General features: G+C 30.1%; 1 protein-coding gene across 4 annotated transcripts in view; it reads right to left on the reverse strand.

Annotated features, from left to right (window-relative positions):
* NCAM2 (neural cell adhesion molecule 2) overlaps positions 1-17,321 on the reverse strand; it is a 491,548-nt gene that overhangs the window by 22,687 nt on the left and 451,540 nt on the right. For 3 of the 4 annotated variants that reach the window (XM_027102098.1, XM_027102118.1, XM_027102127.1), the window contains one exon: positions 16,225-16,405. In XM_027102098.1, coding sequence (XP_026957899.1) covers positions 16,225-16,405 — 181 coding nt within the window. Of the gene's footprint in view, positions 1-8,804; positions 9,916-16,224; positions 16,406-17,321 lie in introns of those variants that run through there. The other variant, XM_027102107.1, reaches the window with a different exon arrangement.

The raw sequence follows: 17,321 nt of genomic DNA on the forward strand, positions 1-17,321 counted from the left end.
GTGAATATGATCAAAACAGATATTGGCCAGTGTTAAAAAATTGAGTAGTTTAAATTTTATGTCCTTGTGTCAACCATTAACTGGCCAATTTCATTTTTTTCTGTTAATGTTAAAAGGCTATTCCATATAGTTAAAAAAAAGGAAATTAAACTTTCTCTGCACAAACAGAAAATACTTTTTTTCTTAAAGACTATATTACAAAATTGAATTACACCCATATAAGATTAAACTACAACTGATATTTTACAAATTATTTGTTGAAATTCCAAACTGTTAACCTATTTATAAAATTCTTAAATATATATACCTTTGAATTTTATAAATGTATAAGACAGTAAATGGAAAATGTGAACAAATATATGGATGGTATTATTTTCTAAGGAATTTATAACATATTAGGTTTACAAAATTTCTGTTTTTACACACTCACTTTATTGTGTCTTAGAAACTTCAATTTCTGCATTGGGGTTTAATACAAAATTAAGTTACATTATTAAAACTAAACATTCTAAACATGTAGGGCCACTTATATATTATTACCCACTGTAACTGAATGAATATATTGTATACCATCAACCATAAAATAGAAATGTAGATTTTCACTTAAGAAAAATAGAGGCAAGATATTATTCATTTGGTGAATCGATAAAACATGAGACATCCGGGCAATGGAATATCATTCAATGCTAAAAAGAAATGAGCCATAACATCATGAGAAGACATGGAGGAACTTTAAAGGCATATTACTAAGTGAAACAAGCCAATCTGAAAAGACTACTTACTGTATGATTCCAACTATATGACACTGTGGAAAAAGCAAAATTATGAAGACAGTTATAAAGATCAGAGATTGCCAGAGATTAGGAGAGAGGGAGAGATAAAGAGGCAGGCAGAGCACAGAGGATTTTTAGGGCATTGGAACTATTTTGTATTACTCTATAATGGTGGATGAATGTCATTATACATTCATCAAAACCCACAGAATGTGCAACACCAAGAGTGAACCTTAATACAAATTATGAACTCTGGGTAAAAATGGTGTGTCAGTGTAGATTCATTGATGGTAACAAATGTACCATTCTGCATGTTAATAATGGGGGAGGCTATGCATACATCAGGATTGGAAGTATATAAGAATTCTGTACATTCCTCTCAATTTTGGTGCACACTTGGAACTGCTCGAAAAAATAGAGCATATTTAAGAGCAGAAAAAAAACCACACAAAGTTAGTATCTTTAAAATCTTCATGGGACTGGCTAACGTGCCTGAATCAACTGAGAGTGTCCATAAGTACAATATTCATAAGTACTAAAAAAAGATGACATATTAAGTTATGAATAACATACAGGCAAGTCAATTATTTTCAGCTACCTGTTTTTGTGTGAAGAAATCCACCAATGAACCATAATGGACCCTGCTGTAGAGAAATATTTCTATTTCCTTAAGTAAACCTTCCTTCATGTCTGAGCCATTTGATGGAACAGTAAGTCTCAGGATAGCATATGAAAATCCAATAAATTGTTTTCTGTTTTCCACCAATAAGCACCAAGAAGTAGAATATTTTTCCTGTCATTTTTCAAGAGCATCAGTGAGTTTTGCATTTAATCTTCCATGTAACATACATATCCAGTTTAGCTGTGGTGAAATTATATAGAAACAACAGCAAATTGAAGTTTGTCATTCAGAGATTCTTCAAAACAGAAATGCTAATTTGAAGAGATAATTTTTAGTTTTGTTTTAATCACATTTAAATAGAAGAAAAGGGTACATTTTAATATGACTTTTAAAATAATTTAATATTTCTCTTTGTAATAATAAATGAGAAATCAGTAGAGAAGCAAGCATATAGCCACTATGCAAATTATGTATTGAAGTTGTTTATTATGATTTCTTAAAATGAAATAGACGCTGAAATGGAAATATTTATTTTGTTTTTTATTAGATAGTAACTAAAAATATTATTTTATATTAATTAAATATTTATTTCTATAAAAATATAAATAAAGTCATTTTATAAAGTGTTTTCAGGCAATGTGTAAAAATAAGAAAATAGTAAAATTTAACTTGATATTCTTTTAAGGCTATAAACTCACTGTGAGTTTATTACACTGATCTTGGGAATGCAGCTATATGTACAAGTTGACCTGAGAACCATAATAGCTGCTTAAGAGAAGTACCATGACTACTCAAAGGAATGGTAGTTGGTGAATACACAGCCTTTCCTTTGCCACAAAGTTTTTTTTCTATTGTTCAATCAAGAAGAAATCAAAGAAACTAGGTTAAAGATATAAGACCATATAAGTGATAGACAAGAGATTTAGGTATGCCTTCTTTGATTTGGTGTAATTTGATAAAACAAACATATGAGGAAAACTGAGGGTGTAAGTTCCTTGACTGTGTCAATGACTAGTCATTCTTCTTCTCTAATCCTCAGATTGTTGATATAATAAAATAATGGTGTTTGATTAGAATATTAGAATACATTTTCTCAAATCTCTTTAGTTTCCTCACAGTGGCCCCAAACAACACAGTAATATAAAGCTAACAAAGTAATATAATACTGTGACAGTCACCATAAAAATTTCCAACAATCCCCAGATAGTTCCCATTTGATACCATATCATTGTTAAGGAGCTTCAGGAAAAATAAATACAAGAACAACAGAAAAAATCAGCTTACCTTTCTCTCTCCCCCAATATATAAAACTTCTGTAACTAATGTATCAATTGAAAGAAGTTAAATATTATAACAACATATAGATATTATATGAAAATTTTCACTTTGAAATGTATGCAAACATTTTAAATGAGTGCTATACATATTAAGACATGCATTTGGGAGAGGGCTGTTCTGGAGTAAAAAAGATTAAGTGTGCCTTAACATAATGCAAATCTTGAAAACGAATATTTTCCCTTTTGTAATTTCTACACTATTTAATTTTTAACTGGCAATGCAACACTTGACTGTGTTTGTAAAAGAGAAATATATATTCATGTCTAAATCACCAGTTTTATTTCACTTTATGAAAAATAACTGAATAATCTACTTATTAAAGAATTATCATTGGAGGGACGTCCCTGGCAGTCCAGTGGTTAAGACTTTACCTTCCACTGCAGGGGGTCCGGGTTCGATCCCTGGTCAGGGAGCTAAGATCCCATATGCCTCAGGGCGAAAAAAAACAAAACATAAAACAGAAGCAATATTGTAACAAATTAAATAAAGACTCTAAAAATGGTCCACATCAAAAAAATCTTAAGATAAAAAAGAATTATCATTTGAACCCAGGTTCAGTGCTAAAACAAACAAACACAAAGTAATATGATGTTTTATAGAGGGCACTGGAACTCCGTTCTGTGACTTCACTATGTAAATCCCTCAACCTCTTTAGGCCTCACTTTTCTCATCTAAAATATGGGAGAAATGTTACTTCATAGTAAATGAAATATTGCACTTAAGGCATCCCATACAGTGTGTATCACAGTACATGTTAAGAAATAGAAGCTGCTCTGTTTTCATATTATTGTTATTATTTGTAAACTTCCAAAGCCATTTTGTTTCATACTTTAATACTGTGGATGAACTGAGAACTTTAATGATCTTCTACAACTTTATTCTCATGGTGCTCAAACTGAATTATAGCAATATGTTAACCAAAGGAATTGGAGAAAATCACTTTAAGGATTTATGTCTGCTTTCATAAATTTTTGCTGGCAAACAAGACTACTCTCCAAATATTACATTATTTAAATGATTACACTAATGTGTTTTATTAAGATACCATCTGATTATTATGGTCTCCACTAGTAATAAAAGTTTCTAAGAAGACCTTAGAACTAGTTTTCTACAAAAGTAACAGTATTTGGTATTGTTCCTAAATTATTTTTCCAGTATGAGCCGACTGATGATTTATTTAAACCAAAAAAGAAATCACTCAATGATCATATGTTTGTTACATTGAGATATTGAATCTGATCAAGTTAGAAATGAAAACACACAAGACAGAAAACGTTTATACCAGTAATAAAGAAAACACATATAACAAAGGTTTTCCTCAGTTTTCTTTATTACAACAATGAAGACACAGAAATACAGAAAATAAAATGACATTTAATATACTATGAAACTCATGCATAGGATTACACATAGTGCTGGATATTATGTCAGGGATTTTAAATAAGAGATGATACTGAGGACAATACATATATAACATACATTTTATTTCAAGAAAATAAGCTATGATGAAAACAAATGCAATTAAAATGATCAGCAATAGTCACTTTAAAACAGAAGTGTTACACATAAAATCAATGTAAGATGTGAGATAAAAATATTCTTGAAAAAAATTCATGAATTATGGATGTTCTTTAAAAAAGTAATTTTTAATTGCTTGCTTTTAGGGAAAAAAGAAGGATTTGCTGGAGATTTATTTTGTAGTCCCATTTAGTACATAGATAAAATAAAATAAATATGGTATAATTTAAAATTATGCTACCTCTGAATATTATGCAATATTTGCAATGTAACTATATTTCTATTACTTAAAATGGAGTGATAAAGAATAACTGAATTTAATTTGAACATACACAAATTAAGAAACTTTGCAATATATCTAGGCTTAATACAACCAACATTAGATTCATTCACACAAAATTTAATTACACTTGAATGAGCATATCTTTAAAAAGTAGGTCAAATAATAGTCTACTAACAAAGACATGAGGACATCTTTTGCAGTTCAAATCACCTCAGATATACTAAAAGAGCTTCTGAACATATGTGCTTTCCTTGGATATTCTGTTTTTCAATTTTGCTAAATAGTAGCTAAAAATTGATGTTATAGAATAATCCACTCTTTCTGTAATATTTAGGGACAAGTATTTTAGGCTTCCAATTAGTTAATAGCCATGAAGGAAGGGAGGATGACTATAAGAGATGTTTATCTGGTTCATAATCTTAGGTAAGATAAAGAAACTAAAGGTATTTGGAAAACAAAGAATTGATATTATGCTCCCGTCTCTGCTTTATTTCAGAACAATTAAATTAGATTTCTACTTACTGAATCCATTCCCTTACATAAATATTGAGATGCTGCTTACTTTTATAATCTTTATGTATTATAACAAGTTTTTAAGCACCATGTAGTAAAGAGAGATACTACCACTTTTAAACATTAAAAATGTTAACTGTAGAAAAATACTCTAGTTTAGATGGTGATTTGGAAAATAATATGTTAATTAGATATTAGATTTTTTTTCTTTAGTTAAGACCTAAAATTTACTCTGTTAATATTTTCTGAATTCTAAGATTATCTATCAAGTGTTGATAGTGATTAAATAATACTCCTTTTTAAAAATGGCATAATCAGCCAATTTAGATATAGTTTTTACCAATTTCAATTTATATTGAAATTATTTCAGTGCTATTTGTAGGATATTCATATCACTAATCATTTGAAATATATAAATTTAAGCTACCCATTCAACGCATTAGCCTTGTGGAAGGATTTGTGACATATATACATATCACAAATTCTGAAATTTAACAATTTAACAGAGATTAACAGAAAAAGAAGAAATGCGTTGTATTTATTCATGACCAGAAATTGAGAGGGAGGAAGAGAGAGAGGAAGGATAGGGGGAATGAGAGTGGGAGGGAGAGAATATTAGGAAGAAACAATTGGAAGGAAGAATGAAAGGGTATAAAACCAAGTAAGAGAAAGCCTACTTAATTTGTACTTATTCAAAAGCGGTTTAAAGGATATTACATTGTGCCCCACAGATTTGAACCATAATAAAATACATAAAATGACACATTTAAGTATGAACTTCGTGATCCTGTATCTTTATTCATTGAGCGAAATCCTAATGCATAAGGGCTAAAAAATATATAAATGACAATATTTAATTTAGGTAGTGTCATAACAGCTTATTTATTTAAAGCTCTTAATGCTGCTAATATCATAAGCAAAAACAAATGGGTGGAGATTTTCAGATAATTTTACATGACTAGAGATATTTCTTAGTTAACTACTACTACTATAAACTGAAAATATTATATATAATATTAGCTATTTTTGAAAGCTAGGTCCAAACACACTTAACTATTGTATTGGTGATGTAAATATCCATCTTGAATTACTAAAATGATTTGTAATCTAAAATGATTTGTAATCTAAAAATTTTATTCCTTCATTCTTAGTGTAGGTATACCATATGAATAAATAAAATACTTTTCATGTATCTGAAAGTACTCATCCAGATCCAAAAGTACCTTGCCTAATTCTCCCTTGCATATTCTATTTTGTTCAATATAAATGAATAACCATAAATCCAACTGTCCAGACTTGAAAACATTGTGGAGTTTTCCTTATTTAAGTTTTAAGTTAAATATAATTAATGGGAATTCTTAAATAGAAAATGTTTGAGTTGTATAATGATTTCCAAATTAACCCAAATTGTATAACCTATGAACTACTATGCATAGTTTTAATTTTAATTATTAATTTTAAAAGAAATGCTGAATACTTAAAAAGTCAAAATTATCTGCAATAAAATTATTTGTGCAATTATATGTTTTATGTAATTGACATATATAATGTTAATCAGATGTCTAAGATTTATTTATTTATTTAAAATTGTTAAACACTTGAGATATTTTAGGCTAAGGGGAAAAAAAGAAAAAAAAATTTTAAGAAAAATGAAGCAAGTCTTTAAGTGTTTCAACCTTGTTCTTGTCTACCAGTAATTGATGCACATATGTACACTTGCATAATGGTTTGGGAAAGAGTATGGGTATAGAGTTTATAAAATCTACTTATTCCCAATGAATAATAGTATTAGGACAGAAAAATAAAAATGACAATTTAAAGTTCTTCCATGTAAGAAAAAATTTCATAGGAAAAAGATTTTACTACTACCTCCTAGTCTTAATCTGTTAGCATATCTAAAATGTGGTGTGATGGGCCTTATAGCTATATGATAAATAATTAGAGTTTGAATTGGGGTAGAGAGACATGTAAGGCTGAAGGATAAATGGAGAAAAGAAGATAGACTTCAAAAAACTGGGAGAAGAAAAAAGGAGATTTCAGGTTTACATAAAAAAATTAATCATGATACTTCACATGCAGATAATGGTGATTATGCATAAGCAAATCAACCTAACTTTACAACTGGTATAATATGGTCAAAACAAACTTTTAAAATGATTTTAACATTGGCTGATAAGATATACACATCAATAAACATAGGTACATATTTATGATTATACACAATGAATAACAAAACTCACCTTACACACAAGTTCATATTTATATATTTCAGACACAGAATTTTATTTAAAAATCCACTGAATGAAAATGAATTATTGGGTGATACTAGGGAGAATTTTTATGTCTTGCTTATCAGTCACATTTACTTAGACCTACAGCAGACATTAATTAGACAAAAATGTGCTGTCAGTTAGACTTTATGGTTGCATATAACAAGAGTAAAGCTCAAGTAATAAAAAAGATAATTCAGCAACACTTACATATTATTAAGATATAAAAAAATCCAAGAAGGTAATTTACAATCTCTAAGGTTTCATTTTATGAAATGCAATAGCTGAATTGTTTATAGTTTTGTGCTTTCCTATTTCTTATAGACGTAAGACAAAGCACAGAGTCGATTATTTTATGTCTGAGAATTTTTTAAACTTTATGCATATCTTAGAACTGTAAAATAACTGTTAATCTAAGAATAAATGTTTAGCCAAAGGATAAATAGCTCATTAATTTTAGAATTAATATCTTGATCTGTACTTAGATGTTTAAAAAATCTAAATGAACCACTCATTAAGTGTAAATCATTCTGCTAAGATATGAGAATTTCAATTTTAGGTTCTTTTCTGAACTGTCCAAATGTCAGTCTAGGTATCATGCAAACCAGACTGAGTGTTCTTCTTATCACTGGTGACTTTGAGTTACAGAATATAAAATTTCAAATAAAAATCAACTTTGTTATCTTACTAAAGACATATTACATGTTCTTCACAAAAGCATTTTGTAATCATGAACTAAATCAAAATAATTTCTATGACTTTCTCACGGAAATATTTACAATTTATTGGAGAGATCCAGTCAGGTTATAATGAATGGGAAAAATTGTTCATGGAAGTGTTATTGGAACTCCTTTCTTTCCCAGCACTTGTTACATGTTAGTAATCAACATATCTACAAGTCTTATCCAAACTCATGGAATATGATATGCACTCATGGATGTAGTATGCAATTATAATTAGTTCTTCAATAAACAGAACATTGGCTCTTTTAATTTTAAAAATCAAACATTCCCAATAAATAGGTTAAGTCCCCACACTGCAAAAATTGGAATTGGGAAATCCCTTTGTCTCAGCAGGGGAGAAAGAAGTGTGTTTAATCTGTGGACGGGTCACTTCTGCATTCTACAGGTCTGTTGCTAGCTCAGAAGAAAAAAGTACAGCAGTGGACAGCAAAGAGTAAGGAAAAGATAAATTACAGAAAACAGACTACCGAAGGCAGGTCTATCTTTAGACGTTACGTGATAGGCTCCTGTAGGTATTTTTTAAAGACAGAACATACTTTCATGCAACCAAACAAATTGATTTTGATGAATGAATCTCAAAGCCCAGAAACCAATAATTTGATTTACCATGTAAGCTACAGTCACTCTTGTTAATATATATAAATCTGATTGCCTGCTAATTGTCCTGAGTGAGTAGTAAGAATCACTTGCTAGCATGTGGCTGGGAGTAAAAAGCACAAAACACTCTTTTCTCATTTTGTGATGAATGAAAATGTGAAAACAAAAATCATTATTCATGTTACTCCCTCAAATCCAGAGGGATCTCCTCTGAGAGCTGGAATCTAGTAACACCTCCTTCTCATCTCAATTTCCTCTTCTTGAAAGTAGTAGCTAAAATATTTACTTCTCTCTCTGATCCTTGCAAAGAAATTGACTCAGGTGTCCAGGAAAAAGTAATAAATAAGTATACATATTGTTAGAACATGAATACTTGATGCCACTTCAAAACACAATTCCAATCTAGTGCACGGGGTGCAACTTTTTAAACATATTCAAACTTAATTTTTATTTATTTTGGGGCAACTTCAGAAGATATTTTCACTTAATGAAAAAAAAGTTTGGATTTTTAAAAATTGGTTTTCAAATTGAAGAAAAAAAACTCCGTTTCACTTTTATTCCTTATGACATTTTAAGTCAATAAAAAGAAAATAAGGCAGCACAATAGGATACACATCTAATATAATAAAAGTTATCAGGTTTATATTTTATATAAATGGTAAACACAATGAAATATTATAAATGTTTATAAAGTTGGAAACTTACATTTAAAAGAATAACAATCCAAACCAATATAAAAGGTCCATAATTCTACATAACAAAATTTATACTTATACAATGTATGGCCATGGATATTGAGTTATATTTGTAAAATAATCAAATGAAAGATTATATATAGCAAACGCTTGAGTTCCAAATAAAAGTGACATGATATTTAATAAGCTCAACTTTAGAAATTAAAGAAAAAATTAGAATGAAACAAGTTACGCTGTGAGCTAATATTTGGAAGAAACAATTCTGGTTCAGTTTCCTTCTGTGATTTTCTGACAAATACTTTAAAGGTCAACAATTTGGGGAAGGGAGAAAAGGCTAACTATTCATGGGTAAGGATAGGTGCATAATTAGTTGGACCTTAGAAAATATTTTATTATAATTTTAGATTAGCCTTGTAAATTTGCAGGGAATAAAAGGAAATAGATGATATAGCAACATTAAAACATGCAAGACAAACTTATGGCTATAATGAAAGATAACCCAGCAGCATTCCGCTGCCATGACTGGCTTCCATTTTCACCTTTATTCGCTTCACAGCATTTATCTGCATGATGAAAATTATTTTTGAAAGTAGAACAAGAATAAAATAATTAAGGAATAAAGAATAGAGTTACAAACATGAAAATAAAGGAAAAGAAAAAAGTGACAGTAGGAAAGAAAAAAAGAGAAAATAATTAATACAAGATGTACACAAAGCCATTACTAATTACTTACAAAAAATTATTTTGATACATGACAAAGAATTTTAAAAATCTAGTATAAGACGCTTCTAAATAGCTGTCACATATTAAAAACATAACTCAGTTCTATCATTGATTACTTAAATGTGAACATCTTAAATATTTTTTAATGAAGATACAACTTATTAGAGAAAGGTCACCAGTCATTCCACTGTGCTACTGATAAATTCACACTGTTACTTAAATATGAGCTCATCATATTCTGCAATGTTTGCTGCTAGTTTTTTTCTGCTATCGTATTTTCCTGTAAAACATATTTAATAAAAGTAGTTATATTTTTAATAATGAATGAAGTACCAAGAAATATAATTGAAAATGATAAGTTCACACAGTGAAAATTTTCAAAAGAATAAAAGCAAGGAACATTAACTCAACTGGCCATAGGTATACTCTAGACATACGTTATCATTGCTCATTTAAAATAATTTTGAGAAACAAAGATCATGAAAATAATATACAGAAATTTACTTTCGCATTATGTACTAAACCAAATAAATATTGTTTTGCATGTATCATTAGTATTTAGATTTGACTGAGATTTTCAGATAGTTAAAATGAAGTTTTTCCCAATTAACTGAACTTCAATTTCACCATTGTTTTAGAATTTCTTTAATTTAAATTCTAAAACAATCATAACCTTAAGAAAGCATTTTAGTATTTGCCATGCACTTGAATGTTTTGTTTTCCATTCATGTTGAGTTATTTGGAGATGAAAGGGTATACTAGTCTTGCTGGAACTAGACTTGAATGCTATCAAAATAATTTTACTCTACTGTTCATTATAAGTATAATCAAAAAAGTCCATTAAAATAAAAATTAACTGAAAAATCTTAGCAATATATTTATTGGTGGTGATCTATGTCACTTCTTGGTATGGATGAAATTATTTTCCATCAAATTATATTGAGAGTCTATGTTAAAATTAGGCATGTTTTCAATTCATAGTAACAAGAGAAGAAAAAGGAAGCAATTTATGAAGGGTTTTGTTTTGTTTTATTTTGTTTTGTTTTTGGTTAAAACAAACAATATTAAACATGTCCTAAAGCCAAAAGAAATGGTGAAATTATTTTTCAGAGTCATTTTATCTCCAAGAATTTTTTAAAGCATTAGATTATACTCATTCTACCAAGTTAGGAATATTTTTAGTCATTAAAATTACAGAACAAATCAATAAATATCATTTTAACAGCTTCTAGTTCCATAGATGGTTTTGTGATCAGTTTTACAAGAATTAATTTGTCATCACTACCCAATATTTTCATTGTTTATAAAATAAAATGAGATGGAATTATGCTGTATGAATATTCCAAAAGAGAACATAATTGTGATTTTGCACACTCTGTTTCTATGTGAATCAAGGAACACCACTTTCAAAATAAACACATTTAATAAGTGAAGAAAGGAAAATATTATTAATCATAAAATAGTTTTCACATCAGAATCATGAACTATGGAGAAATGCGGTATCCACTAAGATACGTACATAGAAAAGCCATTATTATTAATAGAATATATGACATATAAATGTAAGGTAAGTCTATTGTTAAAAAATAGTCCCTCAGTCCAACAAATAAGTGTACCCTAGATTTAGCTAGCTGCTTTACTCAAAGAGTTAAATATATCTGAATGCACATAAGTAATGGGTTTTTAAATTCAAAGTCCATAAACTTTATTTGGACAGTTTACAATGCATGCTATTTAAAACATAAATTAAAATGAAATTAACTTGTAAACTCCATATATTCTCCAAATTAAATAAGGCTTAAGAGTTGCTAGTTTATTATACATAACTAATTTAAAATATGTTTGAATTTGTAATGTGTATTTTAAAATGGAATAAGAAATTATATAACTAAAAGAGTAATTATAATGAAGGCATATGAAGATTATTTTGCTGATACATAATTTTAACTCTATAGTATTTTGTGGGTTTAAAGGCTCCCAAATTCACTGTCAACTATCACAGCTTCTAAAATTGTCCCAAGAATCTTCCCAGAGCTAAATCAAACAATTCTTGAACTAAAAGGGCACGTCTTTGATCTGGCTTTCCATGAGACCTTAGCAGTCTCTGGATTCAGTCACAGTAAATTAGACATTATTCTGTGACATTTTTATAGATAAAATAAATATTTTATCTTTCCTTTTTCCAGTAAGATGCTCTGGTTTTGTGTCATCTGTACAGTTTAGAGGGGATGAATTCTGTCTCCTACCTTCTCAGATAGCTTTGTCTGTACATCTGTATGTCTGACTTTTCCTTGACTGCTTGATTTGTTTCATCAGCTGTGAAACACGTGCTAGCCTTTTTCATCATAAAAGTCCTTCTAACACTGACTATTTTTCCCCCTCTGCTCACTTTCATACAGAGCTTCTTGAAAGCATAAATTAACATGGACTCTAAACCTGCTAACCTCCCATACAATCCTCAGCTCATTCCTACCTAATTTCTCTCCCAAGCACTTCAGCAGAGCTGTATGTAATAAGCACATTTCACATCTCTTTCAGTTGAGTTGTTGACCACTCAGCAGCGTCTGAAGGGGCAAATGTGATTGATACATTTCTTCTGGAAATATGACTGTCTTTTAACTTACAAGATACTACAGTCTTGTGTTTTTCCAGGAACTCTAGTCTCATTGGGGGAGGGAGGGGTTTCCTTGTCCTGTATAACATGGTTATACAGGACATGGTTCTTAACACTCTATTCTTCAGTAACTAAAGAAGCACCCCTTGAACATTAATGCTGTGCCAGTCACCCTTCTAAGTACTGGTATTGGGTACTGGGAAACATCTATGAGTATCACAGACATCAACTATTTCTCATAGAGCTTAGACATTACTCACTGTGTGGTTTTATCCCCATCCAGGCTTTAAATATCAATTATCTGTTAAGGCTGAAAATGTCATAATGTATATTTCCAAGCCCTGGCTGTCTTCTCATCTCCATACACACATATTTAACATCTATTTGACATTTCAAACCTAACAAATACCAAATCAATTTATGTTTGACCCTTACTCTCCAAATCCTGCTCTGTTTATAAGATTCTTTACTGTGAGAAAGTCATCAATATCTACTGAATCCATTCTGTTACACAGGCAGGTTAATCTACATCTACAATGTGTCTGGAATTTATTCATTGCTTTCTTTTTCTACTGTTATCACATTTTTCAAGCATTCGTGTTCATCCATCTCTTGCTTCTATCCCGATGAGCAAGATTAATCTGTCTGTAATGTCTATCGACTCATATAATTTCCCTGCTTCAAATGATTTCTTATGACTTTCAGGATCTGTTTTAAAATTATTTACATGGTTTTTAGAAGACCCTGGATTGGTTGGGTCACAGATCTCTCGGTATCCTTAGTTTTGTTCACACACCTCCAGGTTCTCTCCCAGCCATCTTTTTCCTGGTTCTTAAAGCAAATCAAATTCCTTCTTCTTTCAGAGACTTCTTCCATATAAGACACTTTCCCTGGAAGTCTTCTTCCTTACAAGTTTCTTTCAGAAGGTCACTTTCCAAGGGAATCCTTTCTCAAGCCTCACCTACCCCTATAAGTTAGGTATACTTGCCAAAGGCTCTCATGGCAGCACACTGCACCAGCATATCTCTTAGTTGTAATTACTTTGTGGATATTCTAACTCTTGATTAATGTCTATCTTCCCTACTAGATTGTATAGTCTTTCAGTGCAAGAACCAGTTCTGTACTTTTCACAGATAATTCCTTTGCACTCATCACAGTACTTTCCACAAAGCAAGACCCCAGTGAATAACTGAAATGAATGAATGAATGAATCTTAATATTGCAGAACCAGAAGAAACTAGCTTAGGGATTAGGAAATCCAAGAGAAGTTAAATGACAAGAGCAAAGTTGAAACTATAAACCATTTTCCTTCTAAGCACTGTCCACAAACTAACTTTCCAAAACTGAAACAAAATATTTTTATAGTAAATGCATCATAGCATACTTTAGTTATTTTTGTGCATATATATATATATATATATATATATATATATTCTTCATATATAGTCTATCTTTATTTATTTATCTTTCAGTTTATACTTACTATTGGTTTTATTAACAACAGTTTCTTATAAAAACAGCATAACACGGACTCTGGGAGTATAATGTAAAGTAACATGCCTGAAATCTATTTTTTTTACAGTTTGCATTTTATCTATAAAATATAACTAAAATATTGTTTTCCATTTCAAAAAATATTCATTTTTATCTTGATAAAAATAATTATTCCCTCCAAGTGTATGAACTAAATTAAAGATGTAGGAGGATGTTGTAAATAGTGCTGCAATGAACATTGTGGTACATGTCTCTTCAGCAGCATAGCATGGGGAGATCAGCGCGGTGCTCTGCGATGACCTAGAGGGGTGGGATAGGGAGGGTGGGAGGGAGGCTCAAGAGAGAGGGGATATGGGGATATATGTATGCATATGGTTGATTCACTCTGGTATACAACAGAAACTAACATAACATTGTGAAGCAATTATACTCCAATAAAGATCTATTTTAAAAAAAAAAGATGTACGAGGATGAAGTTTGCTCTTGCAATCCTCCTTTGAAGATTCTGACTCAGATTAAAAATCATATTTATACCATGTTCCTGATATATGCAGAGAGGATAATTACTACAAACATAATGCGTTATAATTGTAGAAGCATTTATTGATGTTTAAAACTCACAGAAACAATGAACTTAATAGTTCATTCAACCGTTCTTTTTATTAGGTGTATCATCTTGTAAGGACATGGGATTTGTCATACGCTTTAAAATAGCTCTGACCTTGAACAAATACTTTAGCCTCTCAAAACTGTATCTGTGAAATGAGGATAACTCTTTGTTGCTCAACTCAGATTCAAGAATAAAATGAGACAATAAGTGCAGAAGTACTTTGTAAATTATAAAAAGTGCCAGTACAATATGATACCCAGCTATCCATATTATTTCTAGATACTTCCAACTTCCTAATTTCAAATTATAATTGGAAGCACTTACTAATTAATACTAGCAATACAAAGCCATGATATAAATTACTTTTAAACCATAAAACCAATAGTAATTACTTTTTTATAGAAAGATTAATTGTATAAAGCTGTTTTCAATTAAAAGATGATGTATAACAAAGTCTTACTAATGAAATTAATATTAATTTGAAATTACAAGAGGATTAAATAGCATGACTGAACTGACAAATTTTTTTCCAGTCTCAAAAATATTACGTAATACTGATACTCTATTATAATATGACTTAAATAAATCATGTTTATGAATATGCAGCTCTGATGTCTCTATCTATATAGAGAGAATATGTGTATATATACATGTATGTATAAATTTTAAATTTAAAAATTTTAAATATGTAAAGGAATGATGAATGTTAAAATATGACCAATATGACAACTCATTAACAGAGTTAATTGACTATGAATCAGGACAAATTCTTGCATCTTCACCTCTATAGCCTGTATCTGAAAAAATTTTAATATCCCTCCTGTAGACTTTGACAATATCACTAACATAAAATAATGTAAGCACTATTCCCTAATAAAGGTAGCCACCAGTGCGCTGTGACCACCAATAATGAGTGTCCTGCAACTTTTTGAGCTTCTTTGAAACTCTATTCATAGTTCTTTCTGCAGGTGTATCTGTGGTTGTTACTGCCTCATTGGGTGAGAGATTTTATCTTTCCAAACTCAACTTGCTTAGTCAGGCATGAAGGGGCTCATTTTCCCAGAAGCGGAGGACCAGGCCCCATGTGTTTGGCAGAGAAGTTTTCTCCTTTGCAAAAGTTTTTTCTGGGCTCAACGAATATTTTTCATGTTGATTTTCAACAGTTTCTCTTATCCTCCATCCTCCCCCTCTGCTCATTCTCTACCACTTCAACCACTAAAGTTGTCAAAGTGCATTTACAAATGAACCAATCTTTTATGGCAAGAGCAACTGAGAAATCTTTATTAAGACATGTAAATAATCATGATTAGAACCTAGAATTTATACTTCCTTTATAAAATTATGTTTTCAATATTAAGAAAAAATCCAGAGGGGTTATAAAAGATACTGTCATATTTATTTTCAGCCTAAGAAAGCATATAGTTTTCTTACCTTTAATAATGTTGGGTTTTGGTGGCATGCTGAACTCATAGACTGTTGGTTCTGAATATCCCAATCTATTGGCAGCTGTAATTTGAACTTCATACCCCATTGTCCACTGTAGATGCTCTAAAATAATGTGGTCTTTATTTCCCTGCACTTTTTTCTCTAGCCACTGGTCTTCTTTATCTTTCTGTAAAGGCAATACAAATATATTTTGTAAATACCCATACACTAAAGTTGTGATCTTTAAAAAAAATAATTTATCTTGAAATGGAGCAAGTGGGTTTATTAAATCGAAAAAAGGCTATTTTCTCATCCACTGGGATAAATAAAGTTGTAGATAGATGAAGTTATTTATAAGATTTTTCCATAAAAAATGTAATTGTTTTTAAATTAGCTGAAGAGTGATAATTCATAATGAATCCTTGATGATTCAAATGATAATTCACCTCCATAAAGATTTTTTAAAATTTCACATATATCAGTTTGCTGTTTAGCCACTTTGTTGATTATTAATAATCATGTGAACAGGGAAAACAAAATATTATATATAGAAAAAGCTTAACATACCCATTAAAATAATTTCCAGAGACTATTGTTTAATGTTTGGGGCAGGGCAGGCAGTGGGTAGTAAAGTGTCTTACAAACAAAGTCTGGATTTTTAAAATAGATTTAAATTTCCATTATCATTTTTTATTACTATGATGTTTTGGACTTATAATGAAGCAACATACAAGAAAAAATATTACCTGTTAAACAAGTTATTAACATAAGAAAATAAAATATGTTACCCTATCCTGAACATTCTACACTTAAATCCAGATTCTTTTTCTAAAATAAATGTTTTGGACATGCTATTTGAATAACCCCTTTAAAAAAATACTATGACTACAGTTACAAATAATTGAAATAATTTTATGGATTAAACTATCCTAAGCAATGTGAACATTCAGCTGAGCCATATTTTAACCATTTAAAGTTTAAATGGTAACCTCTGCCTGTGTCCCTCATCTCTATTACAGAAATGAGGATAGCAGCTGCCTCTGTTAGCTTTCATCAGGAAGCAAAGAGGAAAACTGAGTAAATTGTATATTCCAAGGCATTAA

The sequence above is a fragment of the Aethalodelphis obliquidens genome, unplaced genomic scaffold, assembly GCF_003676395.1.
Source record: "Aethalodelphis obliquidens isolate GAN/ISIS:26980383/991018 unplaced genomic scaffold, ASM367639v1 scaffold1, whole genome shotgun sequence".
Classification (NCBI taxonomy): domain Eukaryota; kingdom Metazoa; phylum Chordata; class Mammalia; order Artiodactyla; family Delphinidae; genus Aethalodelphis; species Aethalodelphis obliquidens.